The following is an 18,975-nucleotide window of genomic DNA, read 5'->3' as shown; positions in this document are numbered from 1 at the left end:
AGGGGTGCAGTTGAAGGGCGGAAAGGCCTCCTTCCAGCTCCAGATGAAAGTAGGAGTGAAACCGGGTTGGACCTCTGTGGAACAGATGCCAGGGTGACGTTTTGGGGTGCCCCAGACGGATGCTGGCTGGCCCTTCCACCATCAAGGTGTGCCCTGCTAAGAAACTGAAGCGGTGGAAAGGCTGTTCCTGGGTCACGGTCCCCATCCTCAATTTAAAGATGCACAATGTATTTGCTTGGACTTGGGTTAGGGTGGCTATTTGATGGCCCTGTGCACTGTTAGCCTCAAAGGCTGCGCAATAATATTTCGAGTTGTTATTAATCACCATTTAATTTTGAACTTGCAGAATGCAAAAGCCACTTAACACCTTACAGCACTGAGGTCCTGCTGATATTTGCACCATAGGAGGCCCTGATTTGTAACAGGAATAGCAGCCAACCCCCAATTTGGGGTTGAGAGGGGATGAGGAAGAGAATAATCAGGCTCAGCCAATCCTTGGAAGTTTTACTGTATCGATCTAAATATGTTCTTCAAGTCTACAAGGGTAATGTTGCACTTTCTGGGTCTGTCCAAGATCTGTCCAAAGGGATGCTGCCGGGACTGCTGAGACTCTCTGCTGCCAGCGCCACCCCAAACAGGCCCCAGCACAGCCGCTTACCTCCAGCAGCCGAGAGATGGCATCGGGTTCTATTCGGCGGCAGTTGTCATAACAGGGCCAAACGATCTTGCGGCGGCTTTGAGGGGTGCTGGTGTCCTGCTGGCCAGCTTCATCGCTGAGCTCCACCTGACCTTGCACCAGCTCCCAGTCATAGGAAGGTCCCTCAGACAGAGCCTCTTGCGTGTAGTAATCCCACACCTTCAGGCTGGAAATGTTGCTATACGGACGCAGGACCTGAACACAAGGCATGCGGCTGACTCACTGTTCAAGCCCAACCACAGCATGACAGAGGGCCACCTGCTGACTGGATGGCACTCACCTCCCCATCCTCAGGTGCATACATGTAGTTGAAGAAGATGGGCGTCTTCTTGTTCAGCCGGTCCATATAGTCCCAAATGGATCGGTAGAGCTGAGTGCCTTTCCGCTCCCCTTTCTCTTCATACAGGAGACCTGTCAAGGAGAAGCAAGTTCAGAAGCTGTGCCATCAATCCCAGGAGCTGGCCAGTCCTTGTGGCCTCCCGCTGCCGCCCCAGGCACCAGACTTTTTACCCAGCTCTAATCGCTCATAGTCAGAATCTAGGAGGAACGTGCGGAAGCGATTGGACACATAGTGGTAGCTGAGGAACTTCAGGTAGTACTGGCTGAACTCAAACTCCATGGGGAACTGTCTGTGAATCTGCAAGACAGGTCAGGAGTCCCAGGATGTCAGGAGGAGAAAAAGGAGGAGGAAAAGCCAGGGCCACCTGGGCCTATCCTCCCTGCTTGGCTGTCTCTCACCTGATGGACACAGTCCAGAAACTGCAGGAAGATGGGTGTAAAGCCACTGCTCTGGCTGGCCAAGGTCTGTGCCCCTCGATGACCAAAGCGGTGCCCAAAGGACAGCCACTCCTTCTCCACCAGCAGCCGGAAGCCTTCCATGGTGCGGTAATAGGGGTCTGAGAGCAATTGCACGAGAGACACCACCTAAGGACAAAAGAGGCAGATCAGCACTAGCTTCTGGGAGAAGACAAGGCCAGCTTCTGGGAGAATGCATGCTGACCTGAGTGGTGATATCCCAGCCATCTTCTAGGCTGACTAATACCGAGGAGCCTGTATCCAGCAGTTCCACCACCAGCACTGAGATCTGCAGGATCTTATGAATCTGTCAAGAGAGAAAGGTTCAATGAATGATGAAGACACCAGCTGAAAAGGTTAACATTTCGAGTGTATACATCCAGCAATGCTTCTATTTTCTACCTTGATACTTCCAAGCAAGGTCTCATCTGCCTGAGATACAACTGCCTTGAATTCAGATGCAAGGAGTTTCCAGCTTGCTATGAGGCCCAGCGACCCCAGGCGGCACCGCTTGCTCAGTAAGGCCAGCAAGGAGCAACTCCAATTACTGTGGAAAGACAGCGCTTCTGCCCTTGAGCAAACGTTGCACCAAGTGGGCAGCCCCTTCCCCTCCCTGGATGGCCAGGGTTGGCATGCTGGCTCCTTTTCACGCATCTCCTCAAACCAAAGGTCCTCCCTGACTGGCCCTGTTTACACAACTTGCCTGCATGAAGGGAGGGGATAATTGTGCTTGGCAAACTTCGAAATCCAACTACCTGCCCAAGCCCATTAAACCAGAGGAGGTCAGATTCAGATACAGACAGAAACAGACTGTTTCTCTTTCTTCATGCATTGTCGTATATTTGATACATTTTGGCCCTGTTTACACGGCAGCTTAATGGAGTCAAGGATTCAGAATGTCATACAAACACCTCAAGTCAGTCAACAGTAAGGGCAGATTAATTTTAGTTCCACAATTGTTTTCTCTATGATTCTAGAATGACAGTCCTGGAAGGGGCTGTTGAGCGCCTTGCCATTAAATCATCCTAACTGAAGTGCTCAAACAAATCCAGTGAAGGGGACCCTGCTCCTGGTCTCTGTCACCGTCTTTCGCCTGACCCCTTTCCTGACAGAGGCCTGGGAGTCCTTGAACGGTTTCTCTGCTTGCTGATCTGAACCTGTCTTGCAGATGCCAGCCTTGTGCCATGACTCCATGCTCAGAGCCTCAGCCCAAATTTCCTTGGCCCCTTGACTTCAAGATGTAGCTGGCACTGCCTTGTTCTCTTGGGGCAGACTTAGGTCGCCCTTAGGCCCTTGCAACACCAAATATGCAAGGACAATGTAGAGTCCAAGCTGCGTTTCTGCTAAAAGACATGGCTAGGGCAGCTGTGGCAGCAAATGCCCCATGGGTCAATAGCCAGGACAAGGCCAGAAGGGAGGTGCCCAGGCCACTGGGTCCTGCCCAAAGCTGTCTGAGCCATCTCCAGTAAGATCCAAGCCAGACGTCAGCCCTGAAAGCCCAGCAGTGGGGAGGAGGCTAAACAAGTCCTCTGCCACTGACCTGTATCAGCCATTCAGACTCCTCCAAGGAACGCAAGTACATCAAGCCAGCCTCTGGGGAAGGGTTGCTAGGGACACAAGCCTTCATCAGCTTCTTGAAGCTTGTCTTGACCTGCCGTGCATCAAACACCTCAATAGGCACCATTTCCCAATGCTGCAAAGGATCAGGCTTTATTCCCTGAGAAGCATAAAGAGGTACATCAACAGACAGCTTTTGGCCTCCCCTGAGGCTTCCCAGCCCTGGCAGGGTGAAGCATTCCTCTGGCCTGGCCCAGCAAAACAGTACCCGCAACTGGGATTTGTCTCCAATTATGTAGAGCTGGCGCAGGAAGCTGGCTTCAGAGGGAGACCCGTTGGGCTGTGTGCCAAGTTCTTTCCCAGCCAGGCGGGACCCAATCTCTATGTTGAGAGCATAGTTGCTCAAGCGGCCACTGGCTCGGATGCTGCCCCATTTGCCTATAAGGAAAACGACGTCAACTGCTGCAGGATTATGCCCCCCCCCAGCAGATCCTCACCCGGAATGAGCCACCCTTCTACACTGGGACAGCATCCCAGGCAGGGGAGTCTTCCTAAGAGGGGCCCCAAAGCATGTGAAGACATACGAAACATGCAGTGATGCTGCAGAATGGTTAGTGCAGAGAGGCGGGCCATGTGCCTGCCCACCTGGGGCTGGAGAGGGATGAGTTAGTGAGTGAAGGTCACATAAGCGAGCTTAGTGCCCGTACAGTACCTCGGGGGGAGTCAGGTTTCCTTGGTGCTGCACCCTTGGGACTGGAGAAGGTAATTACCCTAGTTCTGTGACCTGGGGCTGAGGGGACAGGATGGAGAGGCATCTCAACAGGGGGAAACGGGTACAGCTGCTCCCTCTGGGGGCGTGGGGCGGGCGAGAAATGGCTTGATGGAGGAGCAGACAAAACAAATGACAAACGCCCAGGAGAGCTGTACACCAGGCTGGGATGCCCCCCCGTCACCTTGCTTTTGCAAGGAAGCAGGACCCTGCCTCCAGCAATCAAAGCAGCTACTTCATGGCAGTGGTGGCGGCAGCGGCCAACGTCTCACCTCCACGGCTAACAGTCCCGGGCCCTTCGTCTCTCCCTCCCATCACCTGCTTCATAAGAGATCCCAGTTTGGGCTGCCGCTTCTCAGAAGAATCTGTAGCACCAACAGAAGGTGGACATTCCACACCAGAGCTCAGGAAAGCAGCCTTTCTCCTCCTCCCCGGGCAGAATCACTTAGAAAACACCCCCCTTCTCCTCCTCCTGCCAGAAAACCCTCCCCATCTGGCTAAGCCTCTTCTGTCCTGGGCAAGCAGTGTGGTGGGAGAGGGCAAGGTCCCAGCTGCCACAGGCCAGCCCTTCAAGGCGGTGCCAGCATCAGTCAGACAGACAATGAATGAGGTGGATTATGCTGAGCAAATGAAATGGGGAATCTGCTAGCAAGTGTGATGGAGATGCCACAGCTGCCAAGGGCATGTGACTCACCTGGCCGATGCTTCCTTCCCCCAACCTCGTAGGGCTACAGCTACGACAGCCACTATACTCAGACCAGCTCCGTGAGGTTGCCACAAAGTTTAAGGAAGAGCAGCTGGCCTCCCTTGGACCATCATCTAAACCAGCCCGCTCACCTGAGTTGCTCACGTGGGCAGAGCTGAAGCCGCCACTGAGAGTGTTGCGGCCACTGGAATCTGCATAACGTGGCATGGCATTGATGATGGCCTGCAGGTACTTTTCTTGCTCCAAACTTGTCGAATCTGCCTGAGAGGGGCCTGGAAAGAGAGGCAGGAGGGAAGGACCCTCAGCAATGGGCAGGGGAAGACAGTGGGGGAGGGCAGCACAGACCCACCCCAGAGGTACCTGTGGCAGGAGCATTCTGGGACTTGAAGAGACCCACCACGCCTTTTCCGTGCAAGCCGCCCGATCGTAGCAGCACTGCTTTTGTGCGCGGGTTCCGCCAGCAGACCACAGGGAAGCGGTTCTGGCGGTAGCAGCGTGAGATCCGCTGAACTGTGTTGTCCTGGATGCTGTGTGGGATGATCAGTAGTCCTGGGTAACTGTGGAGACAAAAGGAGAGCCTGCAGCCCCAGCAAGTTCATGGGGCAGGGGGACCGGTGCGTGTCCACAGAGCCACTCCAGAGAAATCGCCAAACACAAATGCCCTGGAGAGCAAAGCCTTTTCCCAGGGTTCTCAGACCTAGGAGTTGACAAGGTCCACCCTACAGAAGACAAGGATGGTTGCATGCTTCAGTCATATCAAGCGTTTCTACCTAGGCAAGACCTATCTTATGGTTTATGATCTAGGATAAAGTACTGATAGTATCCAGACTACAAACACAATATACCATATGCCACCCCTCCTCCGACAAGCCTGGCCATGCTGCCTCATTGTGGTGGTGTGTGTGTGTGTTTCTGAGCAAAGAATTGGCATACGCTGGGAGTGTACGCCTAGAGTACATGTACTCCCAGCAGGGTCACCCAAGGCGTAGTCATCCCAGCTGCCCAGCTAAAGCCAGCACGCACCTGTGCTGGGCAGCAGCGATAGAGGAGGATGCTGGAGGCGGAGGATCCCTTTAGTGACAACGGCAAAGGTAACCCTTCACCTGTGCGGGAGAGGGCCATGGTAAACCACTCCTGTATTTTTACCAAGAAAGCCACATGGATTTAAAATACAAAATGATTGACGATACAGTGCCAGACGATGGGCCCCTCGGCACTCAACCAGCTACTGAGGAAGAGCTGAGGATCTTTTGGAGTCCTAATGGTACTTATGATGTGGCTAAATTAAAGCCTTTGGGATGCCCAGTTGCTGATGTTGCCATACAGGAAAAAAAAGATCTGAAGCTGCAAAGACAGAATTAACGTAAGAATGTGGAATGTAAGAAGCATGAACAAAGGAAAGCTCAACACAGTGAAAGATGCAATGAAATAACTACAAGTTGACATCTTAGGCATCAGCCAATTGAGATGGACTGGGATCGGACACTTTCAGTCAGAAGATCGCACTGTTTATTACTCACAACGAAGGAATGGCATTGCTTTTACATACAGTTAGGAAGGGTATAGCAAGAACAGCACTTGCCTACAATGCAATCAATGACCGAATAGTATCGATCAGACTTCGTGGACAACCTTTTCATATGATGATCATTCAAGTTTATGCTCCAACCACCAATGCAGAAGAAGAGGAGGTTGATGACTTCTACGGTCAAGTTCAATTTGAAATCGACAGAACATGCAAGCTCGATGTGCTGCTTGGGACTGGAGACATAACGCAAAGTTGGAAACACGAAAGACGAAAATGTAGTTGGATTCTATGGCTTAGGAAACCAAAATGAGCAGGAAACCAACTTACCAATTTCTGCCACTCCAGTGATTTCTTCATAGCTAACACTGTCTTCAAACAATTGAAATGAAGCCTGTGTACATGGGCATCACCAGGTGGAATGCATGGAAATCAGATTGATTATATTATTGCTAAAAGGAGATGGAGGAGCTCAGTTATAGCATCAAAGGCATGGCCAAGTGCTGACTGTGGAACAGATCATGAACAGATCATGTGCAGATTACAAATTAAGCTAAAGAAGAAAGCCAACCAGTTTCCATATATGATCTTGAATATATACTGTACCCACCATTTTCAAGGAGAACACCAGGAATTGTTTTGAAGTTCCTGATTCTCACTGATAGAGAACCAGAGGAACTGTGGAATGAACTTAAAGCAGTTGTTAAGGATGAATGTGAAAAGAGCAGTTGTAATTTTTAATAAAATTACTATTTAAAAAAAAGGATGAATGTGAAGATAGATCGCCAAAGATAAAGAAACAGAACAAAGCAAATTGGATGTCTGAACAATCATGGAAATTACCAAGAAAAGAAAAAAAGCCAAAGTCAAGAAAGACAAAGATTTGAGGAAGAAACTTAACAAAGAATTTCAGAGAGCTGTTAGAAGAGACAAGATTTCTGTAAAGATACTGAAGATAGAAACAGACATGGAAAACCAAGGAAACTCTTCTGAAAGATCCCTTTACTCAAAAGGAGGTTCAGCTTTGAACTGGTATGCTTAAGGATACCACTGGATAGATAATAACCAATTCAAAGAAGATCAAACAAAGATGGAAGGAGTATACTGAAACACTGTAGAGATGTCAGCATCCAAGATACCTTAGAAGATATTCCCTAATTACAAAAATCTCTAGTACTAGAAGATGAAGTTAGAGCAGCATGCTGACCATTATGTATATATAGCCTAAGTCACTGACAACTCGTGGCGGCTGCCTGGACTAGTCCCTGCAATTTTCTTGGCACAGTTTTGGAAGTAGTTTACCATTACCTGCTTCCTAGGGCTGAGACTGTGATTGGCCCAAAGTCACTCAGCTGGCTTTGTGCCTAAGGCAGGACTAGAACTCATGGTTGGTTTCTAGCCTGGTGCCTCAACCACGACACTAACCTGGCTCTCAGCAATGGTCATTACCAGGTCAAAAAGCTACAAGAACTGATGCAATACCCACTAAAATATGGTAAGCAACAGAAGGAGAATCACTCAAGGTTCTAACCAAGCCATGCCAGCAAATCTGAAGAATGACAGTGGCCAACAAATTGGAAGAGGTCAGTCACATACCACTACCAAAGAAAGGAGACTTAAGAGAATATGCAAACTATCATACGTGTCATGTTCACCGTTCCAATGTTGCTGGTACATCGTAACATTTTGCATGTCATTTGGCTGATGCGTGTTTCGTCTGGGAGGGGAGGAGGATTCCATCTCGTGGGATTGTTATATGTTAGCAGCTGGATTGGAATGTGTTTGGGTTATCTCGTGTGTTCAAGATTCCTTTCCCAGGACATCAGCAGAAACGGTTACCAGTACCTGGGGGTGGGGGGAGTTTGCAACGGCAGGGCGAGGGGAGGGATTACGTTTGAGCCGAGGGTTTTTAGTTTGTATTTGGTGTGCTTTTACTCATTCTCAGCTTTCTCTGTATTTGCATACTATTCTTTAATAAAACAGATATCATTAAGTTCTTGCTTGTGAGTCTGAGTCTATTAGAGTAGGCAATCATTACATACGGTATCTTTAATTTCACATGCTAGCAAAATAATGCTTAGGGTCATCCAAAACAGATTAGATCCCTACATAGAAAAGGAGATGCCAGAGGTTCAAGCTGGCTTTAGAAAAGGCTGAGGAACACCAGACATTATTTCTGATGCACGCTGGATAATTGAGAAAGCCAAAGAATATCAAAAAGAAGTCAATATGTGCTTCATTGATTATAGAAAGACCTTCAACTGTGTCAATCACATCAAGCTGTGGATTATACCCAGAAAAATGGGAATCCCAGAACATCTTCTTGTCCTCATGAGAAACTTATATACAGATCAGAAAGCCATGGTACAGACAGCACATGGCAAAACAGACTGGCTCCAGGTTGGCAAAGGAGTGTAACAAGGCTGTATACCCTCCCCTTATTTATTCAATATATATTAAGAGAATGATGCTGAATATATATTAAGGGAAGATGGATTGGAAGAAGATGAGCACAGTTTTAAAACTGGAGGAAGAAACATCAATAACCTGCGCTATGCTGATGACACGACCCTCATAGCCAAAACCGCAAAGGATCTGCAAGCTCTAGTAATTAAAGTCAAGGAGCACAGTGAAAAAAATGGGACTGAGACCAAACTAATGACAACAGGCACAACAATCAGCCTTAGAACTGATGTTGAAGATATCCAAGTGGTATATAGCTTCTGCCTTTTAGGATCAACCGTCAACAGTGAAGGAACAAGCAGTCAAGAAGTACGCTGCAGAATAGCACTGGGTAGAGCAGCCAGGAAGGACTTGGAAAAGATATTCAGATGCCGTGACTTGTCTAAACCTACAAAGATTAGAATCACAGTCAGTTTATTCCTTGTGACACTCTATGGAAGCAATAGTTGGAACTTTGAAGAAGCAGGACAGGAAGAGTATTGATGCTTTTGAACTTTGGCGTTGGAGAAGACTCCTGAGAATACCATGGACAGCCAAGAAATTTCCATCCCAATTGTCGTCATAAGTTGAGGACTACCTGCATCTGAAGACCTAGCTCTTTAGGAAGACTCTAAAGCTGGGAAAGGTGGAAGAGAAGAAGAGGACAACCAGCAGTAAGGTGGATGGACTCAGTTACAGTGGCTATGGCTGTTCCATTGGAAGATGTGAAGAACCAGGTAAAGGACAGGTCATCATGGAGAAAATCTATGTGGTCACAAAGAATTGACACCGACTTGATGGCACATAATCAATCAATCGAAGTTACAATGGCACTGGAAAAAGTGACTTATGACTGGTCTTTGCACTTATGACCGCTGCAGCGTCCCCGTGGTCACATGATCAAAATCCAGGTGCTTGGCGACTGGCATATATTTACAACGGTTGCAGCATGCTGGGGTCATGTGATCACCATTTGTGACCTTCCCAGCTGGCTTCTGACAAGCAAAATCAATGGGGTTAACAACCCCCACAAAAAATGTATAATTGGGTACAGTCACTTGATGCCTTGCTTAACAACCACACCACTTAACGATGAATTTTCCAGCCCTTATTGTGGTCATAAGTCAAGGACTACCTGTACTTTTTTGCCAAATTATGCCCATATAAGCTGGGCATGGGTCTCAGCAACATGGCTTGCAAACTGCCTTGGAGTGCCTGACAAGAGACTGAAAACTGGTCTACTCTTGTGTAATCCAGATTGCTGACTCATCCACCCTCCCCCAAAGGCCAAGCTGCCAGTTCTTCCCTACAAGTGTGGAGGATGCTCCCAATGACCAGGCATACCTTCTACAGATGGCGTACATTCGGTTGACGGTGGAGATGCGGAAAGGCTCGTTCTTAGAACGGGTCAAACTGCTGCTCAGGGTGCCTAAGCCCAGGCGCTGGTAATCTCGGCAACAGGCTCTCTCTATCAGGTGGCTCATGGTCATCTTGTCAGAGGGCCTGATTGTGGCTGAGGGGGTCAAGGTGCTTCTGTCCACTTCTTCAGACACTGCAGAAGTCAAAGTAGCATAAGGGAGAGGCCAGAAAGGCCCACACCTGCCTCTTGCCCAGCCCTCGTGGGCAGATGGACAGCCACCCTACCCGAGATCTCATCCTCATTGTCCTCGGGGAAGGGCTGCTGGCTGCTCCGGTGCTCCCAGGGAGGAGGGGTATACTTCTTGCGGGTCACATACTGGCGCCCAATTGTTTTCTTGGCATTTTTTACCAGGTTCTTGGAAATGGTCCTAAAAGAGAAGGCAGGACGAGTAATTCCCCTGAATCCCAGGCAGCGCCTCCTTGAAAGGCTGAAAGGCCCATAAGGAAGTGATCCCTGCTGCTGGACTTTGGAACTTTTGCACTGGGGGCTGTTCGAAGAAATGCCCAGCAGCCAAGGAGCTGGGACCCCAAGTATTCCCCCTTTCTCTCCATCATGTGCAGGCATTGGGACTGGCAAGCCTTCCCCAGAAGTCTTTGCTTCTTTTAGGCTTGCTCAGAACACTATTAAGTCATCCAGAAATATCAGGGGCCACTGCCCGCAATTGCCCTTCAAGTGAAGCCCTATATGGAGATCCTCCCCCACCACCCTGTTCCCACCTGAGAGATGGGTTTTTATCCTTGGCTTTGGAAGGCAGGGTAGGCTTGCTAGACTGTCCCACCGTGAAGGCAAAGGTATCAGAGACATGCTGGGGATAGCGCAACTTGCTGAGATGCTTCCGGAAGGTTTCTGCACTCTCAGAGGCCACTTCTTCATCAAAGACAATGCGGAGCAGCTGGAGGGTGAAACGACCACACTCAGGCTGCTTCCAGAACTGACTGGGGCTCTGAGGGGTGGGTAAAGGATCCCGCCCCACCGCCGTGCTCAGAGACTCACCTGGAATGTACAGGAGCGCAGCTGGAGCTGCGCACAGCCTTCTTGGATGAACTGATCCAAGGGCGTCTGGGCTGTAATCTTCTCTTCTTTGGTCAGCGAGGCGATAGGGAAGGAACGGACCACCACCTGCTCCCCCGCTGGAAGGAAGGGAGAGAGAGTGCCTGTTGGGGAGAGCCAGGCAGATGCCCACCCTTATGGCCAAGGCACTGAGCTGAGCCAAGCGCCACTGTGCTGGAGAGAGGACTCTGCTAACAGGTGCCTGCACATGGATCTGCACTGGAGGGGACAGCCGAGCAGAAATGCAGTGGGAGAAGATCAGAACTGGACAAACAACTCATCTAGTCCATCACCAGGGACTCCCCAACCAGCTACTGGTTTATTATACCAGTTTTTAATACCACACAACCCAGACATCCCACTGGAGCTGCTGGATTACAAGAGGACACTCCTGCTTGTATTGCCTGATAGATGGCTCAACATCAGAGGCAGTCTTACCCCCCATGGATTTTAAAACTACACAGGTTGATGGCGGTCACTGTATCTTCTGATTGCAAATTCTGTCATTTAATTTCACTGAATAATATCTGCTGGGCAGGCAACTCTAAGGGAAGAGTGACCTGCAATTTGCTGCCAGCTGCCACTTCCAGAACAGCGACCTCATTCCAAGGACCAGAAAACTGGATTGCTGGAGGCCCTGGAATCAAGTAGTTGCTGGTAAAGGCCAGATCCACATGCAATGCCGAAACCTGGTTGGGCAAGGGCAGAAAGGTCACCTTGAGATCTGGTGTCCTGGGTTTGGGATCCTGTAGCAACCTTGACATCAGGCAAGGAGGCGGCCAATGAGCCTACAAGAAACCTAATAGTATCGAGAGGGGGGTGAAGGAGTATGGCGGCAGGACGAGCGATGTGACAGCTCGAGAATATTCTCATCTACAATGCAGGACGAAGGTGGCTTTGCGGAGTCAGAGAGACAGGCAAACCACGGAGGCAGCACTGGAAGAAGAGCTCTGCCGACAAAGAGCTGCAGCGGCTTTGGAGCGGCAGGTGAAAGCTTTAACTTCCTTCTTGTCACTTTCACTTTCGCAGCAGCTGGGAAGCCAGGAAGCAAGAACTGTAGAGCCTGCGTGAGTAGCCTAGCTTTCTAGGCAATTCTGCTGCCCCCTTCGCTTCGATGAAAGGAACAATAATCACTGACTAAATAAAGAAAAGAGAAGAAACTTCCTAAGTAGGGAAAAAAAAAACTTTACGATTGGGGGGAAAAATCTTTATTATAAGTCCTTGCTGCGATAAGGGGAAAACTGATTTATTTAATTAATTCATCACGCCATATTGTAATATACTATAGCTTTATATAAATACTTAAACATATTTTGTACTGTATAAGTAGAAATAGATATTGTATATTGTAACATAAACAAATAGTGTATTAGGATTAATAGTTAAGATAAGCTAAAAAATTAAGAAGGATATTTACAAAACAAAATGAATACAAGAAGACAGATTAGGAGAGGCTCAGAAGCGGGGGAAGGTGAATGGTTGAAAGCCACGTCTGAAGACTTTACACAGAAAACAATTCAAAACATCACTCAAAATTTAACTCATTTATTGGAAGAGAAAATTGATGGCTTTGAGAAAAGATTAGACCATAAGTTAGAGACAATGGACAAAATAATAAAAGCAGATATCCAAGAATTAAGAGAAAGAGTGGAGAAATTAGAATGGGAAAAGGACACTGAATTAGACCATTTAACTGTGTTAGAGTTAAAAAAAAAAGAATACTGTATTAGGCTTAGAGGAGTACCAGAAAAAAAAGAGCCAGAAATTAGAGAAACAGTGATTTAAATGCTTGCCAATTTAATTGACTGGGATGAAGAAAAATTAGAAGAAAATATAGAAAAAATATATAGAGTTAACTTGATATATGCAAAGGTTCATAGGAAACCAAGAGACCTAATAATTGAATTTGCAAGAAAGAGGACAAAAGAATTGATAATACAGGCCTCTTATGGTAAAAAAATTAACATTGAAGGAGAGGAAATCATGATACTGAAGGACATACCACTGAAAATACTTGAAGAGAATACTTTTTTCTTACCGATGTCTTAAAAAGAAATAAAATTCCCTTCAGATGGGAAATTCTGGAGGGAGTTAATGTTATGTTTGTAAACAATGAAGATACAAATTGAATACTATCTCAAAAGCGCAGGAATTTCTTAAAAAACGTAAGAAAGATCTGGAAACAGATGCAGAGGGGAGTGACAGATTTAAAAGTAAAGAAAGTAAAGGAAAGTGTCTAGATTCTGAAGACCCCAGTGTAGAAGAATTAGCTTCTAGCTCTAAAGAGTTTACAATACTTCTCTCAAATGAACTAAAATATGTTCATTTGGAACATATTTGGAACATAAATGGAGTCAACTCCCCAGTTAAAAGGAAAAAAGTTTTTCATTATTTATATAAATTGAAACAAGATATTATATGTCTTCAGGAAACGCACATTGCTAAAAAAGATGATAAATATTTGATAAACAAGAAATTAGGCAATGAATTTATAGCAGCAAGTGAAAAAAAAACCAAATGGAATTGTAATATATGCAAAGTCTCATTTAAACTCTAAATTGATAAGTGCTGACAAAAATGGAAGATATATAATAATAGAAGTGGAACTGCCAAGCCTTAAAGTATTAGTGGTTGGAGTATATGCCCCGAATGATAATCAGAAATTTTTTTATCAAAATTTACTTAATGTACTTTCTGAATTACCCTATAATGGATTATGATGGAAGTTTGGAATGGGGTTACTTTACCTATCATTGATAGAAAGTCTGAACAACAAATTAAAAAAAATCAAGGAAAATTACCTCAGTCTTTTTTTGATATGACTGAAAATTTGGCTATTGTAGAAGCCTGGAGACATAAAAATGGCTTGGCCAGAGATTATACCTTCTACTCAGATAGATTCAAATCATTCTCCAGGATTGATATGATATGGCTATCTAAAAATCTGGCAAATAAAATCTCTGATGTAACAACCCTCCCCAGATCCTTCTCAGACCATAACCCGATTCAATTGAGCATAAAACTCCACCCAAAAAATTATAGGTGGAGATTAAATGAAACTTTGCTGAGAAATAAAGAATTTGTAGAAGATTGCAAAAAGAAACTAAAGGAATTCTTTGAATGGAATCTAAATAAAGAAGTAAGTATTGGTACTGTGTGGGATACTAGTAAGGCCTATATGACAGGGTTCTTTATGTATCAAAATAGGTGTTTGAAAAGGAAAGCGCAACAAAAAACTCAAATAATTTTAGATCAAATTAAGTTAAAAGAAAAAGAGCTCCAATTAAAGCCATCTGATGAGGAAATAAATCGCCAAATAAAATTTTTGCAACAATTAAAAATACTTACAACAGATGGAATTGAAAGGAAACTGAGATATATCAAACAAAGAAACTTCGAACGTGCTAATAAAGCGGGTAAATGGTTGGCATATAAATTAAGAAAATATAAGGAAAAAAAAAACCATTACCAAAATTCAAGAAAATGGGGAAGAATTAGTTGACAATGAAAAAATTAAGGCATTTTATAACTTTTTTACAAATTTATGTAAGAAACAAGAAATATCAATTGACAATATTGAAAACTATTTGCTAAAACACAATTTAAAGAAACTAACTAAAGATCAAAAAGCAACAATTAACAACCCCATTACAACAGAGGAAATTATAGATGCTATTAGAAAACTGAAAACAGGCAAAGCCCCAGGACCAGATGGTTTTTCTGCAGGATACTATAAATATTTCCAAGATCAAATACTACCACCATTTAAGGATTTATTGAATATGATTGTATCAGGAAATCCAATACCTCAATCTTGGTCTGAGGCGAATATTATATTAATTCCGAAAGAGAAACAGGATCTGACACTATGTAGAAATTATAGGCCTATTTCGCTACTGAATGACTACAAAATATTTACATTAATTCTAACTGAAAGATTAAAAATTATATTACAAGAATAATCGATCATGACCAAAGTGGATTCCTACCCCGAAGACACATAAAAGATAACAGAAGGACTATCATAAATATAATAGAGTATGCCCAAATTCATAATGAAAAACAGATTATGCTACTCTTTTTAGACGCAGAAAAAGCCTTTGACAATTTAAACTGGAATTTTATGCTTAAAACCTTGGAATTTATGGATTTTGGCGACACATTTATAAAGGCAGTCAAAGCAATGTATACATTCCAAAAAGCCAAAATTGTGATAAATGAAGATACAACACAAGAATGCGTAATAGAAAAAGGTACCAGGCAGGGTTGTCCACTCTCCCCCTTACTATTCATATTGGTTTTGGAAGTCTTAACAGAGAATATTAGAAAGGAAAATCAGATTGAGGGAATAAAGGTAAAACAAGAAATATATAAAGAGCGTTCGCAGATGATTTAGTTATTACCCTACAAAATTCACTAACATCTCTTGACTACTTATTAAAAACGCTACAAGAATATGGAGAATTAGCTGGTTTCAAAATAAATAAACAAAAAATGAAAATTATAAACTTAAATACGTCACAAAATATTCAGAATATATTAGAAAATAAATCAGGATTCTCTAGTGTTAAAAAAGTCAGATATTTAGGGATAGAGATTACAGCTAAAACTAACGATCTATACCAAAACAGCTATGCAAAACTATGGAAGGAAATTCAACAAGACTTAGGGAAGTGGGAAAAACTAAATTTATCACTTATGGGGTGAATCTCTGTAATCAAAATGAATATCTTGCCAAGGATGTTATTTTTATTTCAAAATATTCCAATATTATTAACTGACAAAACTTTTAAATTATGGCAAAAAGACCTATCAAAGTTCATTTGGCAAATGAAAAGACCAAGGATTAGACTTAAATTAATGCAGGATGCTAAAGAATGAGGAGGCTAGGGTCTTCCAGATTTTAAATTATATTATGAAGCATGTGGATTATTATGGGTAAAAGAGTGGAATACTTTGCAAAATTATAGATTATTAAATCTAGAAGGCCACAACCTGAAATTTGGTTGGCATGGATTTCTATGGTATAACAAATTGAAAGTAAATCAAGTATTTAATAATCATTGTATGTCAGGGCAGCCTTGCTCCGAATAAGACACGGACTCACTTAAAGGGTTTAAGGATTTCCGGGTTTATTGAAGCAGAATGCATGCAGAGAAAAAGGCGGGAATGCGGGTGTGGTATCAGGGTCTCCCGTTTATACCCCGGTGGCGGACCTTGTTCTCCTCCACCCCCTATTGTCCCCCAAGCCAGGTCCGGATGGGTGATTAGCGTTGGTATGGGTCCAGCGATGGGCGATTCGGGCGATCTCCGACGTTCCCCTTTGTCTCCTTGCCTTTGTCCAGTGCAGGTGCGTCCCCTGGGGTAATGGGTGGGAGTTCCCCCGATCTGTTAATGGTTTCCAGATCCTGTCCGAGGTGCGCTTCTATTGTCCTTATGATTTATTTATGGGTTTGGGTGCTTAAGGGATGATGTGTGTGTTTAAAGGATAATGGTTATCCCTTCCTCTTTCCTGATGTGCATGTTCCCCGTTGTGATGCACTTATGCCTTGCAACGGGGAACATGACATTGTATTAGAAAGTCCCTTCTTAGAATTTGGGAAAAATATAAATCTACTCTAACACTTCCTGGTTTGCTTGAGCTTATTTACTGCCCCCAAACCCTATACAGCAGGCCTCACATATCCAAATCAATTCCAGTGGGTGCTTGGAGAGTTCCCAAGAAATCTAGAAGGCAGTTTGTGGAGTGCCTAGTTCATCTCTGAAATACAGATGTGACCGGAACACTTGATGAGACTGCCCCCATCCAATGACCCTGAGGGCTGCTGTTTCCTGAAAGGGCAGATGAAGAGAAGCATAGAGAGTGAATGGAGACAGACGCAAACCCTGAAGCTGGCAAAATATAGGTATGACCTGTCCCTAATCTTCCATTTTAGGGGAAGGTAATGGAGAGAGTCTCCAGCAAAGGATCGTTACCTTGTCGTGGTGCTGGAGCTTGAGCACCTCAATGATGCCATGAACTAAACCGTGAAGGGCCACCCAAGACGAGAAGGTCATGACAGAGAGGTCAGACTAAATGCAATCCCTGGGGAAGGGAATGGCAACCCACCTCAGTATTCTTGCCGTGAAAACTAAATGGATCGCTACAACCAGAGATATGTCGGTATACCATCGGAAGATGAGACCCCCAGGTCGGAAGATAGTCAAAATGCTACCAGGGAGGAACAGAGGATGAGTTCAACTAGCCCCAGACGTGATGACACAGCTAGCTCAAAGCCGAAAGGACGGCCAGCAGCCGACGGTGCTGGTAGTGAACGGCGAATCCAATGTTCTAAGGATCAACACGCCATTGGAACCTGGAATGTAAGATCTATGAGCCAGGGCAAATTGGATGTGGTTATTGGTGAGATGTCCAGATTAAAGATAGACATTTTGGGCGTCAGTGAACTGAAATGGACTGGAATGGGCCACTTCACATCAAATGACCACCAGATCTACTACTGTGGACAAGAGGACCACAGAAGAAATGGAGTAGCCTTCATAATTAATAGTAAAGTGGCTAAAGCAGTGCTTGGATACAATCCAAAAAATGATAGAATGATCTCAATTCGAATTCAGGCCAAGCCATCTAACATCACAGTGATCCAAATATACGCCCCAACCACAGATGCTGAAGAAGCTGGAGCAGTTCTATGAGGATCTGCAGCACCTACTGGACAACACGCCTAAAAGAGATGTTATTTTCATCACAGGAGACTGGAATGCTAAGGTGGGCAGTCAAATGACACCTGGAATTACAGGTAAGCATGGCCTGGGAGAACAAAACGAAGCAGGACATAGGCTGATAGAATTTTGCCAAGACAACTCACTCTGCATAACAAACACTCTCTTCCAACAACCTAAGAGACGGCTTTATACATGGACTTCCCCAGATGGACAACACTGAAATCAGATTGACTACATCCTTTGCAGCCAAAGGTGGCGGACATCTATACAGTCGGTAAAAACAAGACCTGGAGCTGACTGTAGTTCAGATCACGAACTTCTTCTTGCACAATTTAGGATCAGACTCAAGAGATTAGGGAAGACCCACAGATCAGCTAGATATGAGCTCACGAATATTCCTCAGGAATATGCAGTGGAGGTGAAGAATAGATTTAAGGGACTGGACTTAGTAGATAGGGTCCCGGAAGAACTCTGGACAGAAGTTTGCAACATTGTCCAGGAGGCGGCAACAAAATACATCCCAAAGAAAGAGAAAACCAAGAAGGTAAAATGGCTGTCTGCTGAGACACCAGAAGTAGCCCAAGAAAGAAGGAAAGCAAAAGGCAACAGTGATAGGGGGAGATATGCCCAATTAAATGCAAAATTCCAGAGGTTAGCCAGAAGAGATCAGGAATTATTTTTAAACAAGCAATGCGTGGAAGTGGAAGAAGACAATAGAATAGGAAGGACAAGAGACCTCTTCCAGAAAATTAGAAACATTGGAGGTAAATTCCAGGCAAAAATGGGTATGATCAAAAACAAAGATGGCAAGGACCTAACAGAAGAAGAAGAGATCAAGAAAAGGTGGCAAGAATATACAGAAGACCTGTATAGGAAGGATAACAATATCGGGGATAGCTTTGACGGTGTGGTCAGTGAGCTAGAGCCAGACATCCTGCAGAGTGAGGTTGAATGGGCCTTAAGAAGCATTGCTAGTAACAAGGCAGCAGGAGACGACGGCATCCCATCTGAACTGTTCAAAATCTTGCAAGATGATGCTGTCAAGGTAATGCATGCTATATGCCAGCAAATTTGGAAAACACAAGAATGGCCATCAGACTGGAAAAAATCAACTTACATCCCCATACCAAAAAAGGGAAACACTAAAGAATGTTCAAACTATCGAACAGTGGCACTCATTTCATATGCCAGGAAGGTAATGCTCAAGATCCTGCAAAGTAGACTTCAGCAATTCATGGAGCGAGAATTGCCAGATGTACAAGCTGGGTTTAGAAAAGGCAGAGGAACT

General features: G+C 45.0%; 1 protein-coding gene across 8 annotated transcripts in view; it reads right to left on the bottom strand.

Annotated features, from left to right (window-relative positions):
• The window catches only part of SBF1 (SET binding factor 1), a 145,284-nt gene that overhangs the window by 5,588 nt on the left and 120,721 nt on the right, over positions 1–18,975 (bottom strand). For 4 of the 8 annotated variants that reach the window (XM_063308726.1, XM_063308731.1, XM_063308727.1 and 1 more), the window contains 15 exons: positions 10,905–11,041; positions 10,628–10,803; positions 10,136–10,278; positions 9,836–10,043; positions 4,885–5,081; positions 4,656–4,796; positions 4,091–4,183; positions 3,762–3,833; positions 3,318–3,487; positions 3,033–3,209; positions 1,698–1,799; positions 1,436–1,621; positions 1,208–1,334; positions 978–1,108; positions 659–892 (listed from right to left, as the gene is read on the bottom strand). In XM_063308726.1, the coding sequence (XP_063164796.1) occupies positions 659–892; positions 978–1,108; positions 1,208–1,334; positions 1,436–1,621; positions 1,698–1,799; positions 3,033–3,209; positions 3,318–3,487; positions 3,762–3,833; positions 4,091–4,183; positions 4,656–4,796; positions 4,885–5,081; positions 9,836–10,043; positions 10,136–10,278; positions 10,628–10,803; positions 10,905–11,041 (2,294 nt within the window). The remainder of the gene's footprint in view (positions 1–658; positions 893–977; positions 1,109–1,207; positions 1,335–1,435; positions 1,622–1,697; positions 1,800–3,032; positions 3,210–3,317; positions 3,488–3,761; positions 3,834–4,090; positions 4,184–4,655; positions 4,797–4,884; positions 5,082–9,835; positions 10,044–10,135; positions 10,279–10,627; positions 10,804–10,904; positions 11,042–18,975) is intronic. The other 4 variants (XM_063308732.1, XM_063308733.1, XM_063308729.1 and 1 more) reach the window with 3 other exon arrangements.

This window comes from Candoia aspera, chromosome 7, assembly GCF_035149785.1.
Source record: "Candoia aspera isolate rCanAsp1 chromosome 7, rCanAsp1.hap2, whole genome shotgun sequence".
Lineage (NCBI taxonomy): Eukaryota > Metazoa > Chordata > Lepidosauria > Squamata > Boidae > Candoia > Candoia aspera.
The sequence above is the reverse complement of the archived record's forward strand: the minus strand, read 5'-3'. Positions and strand labels throughout refer to the sequence as shown.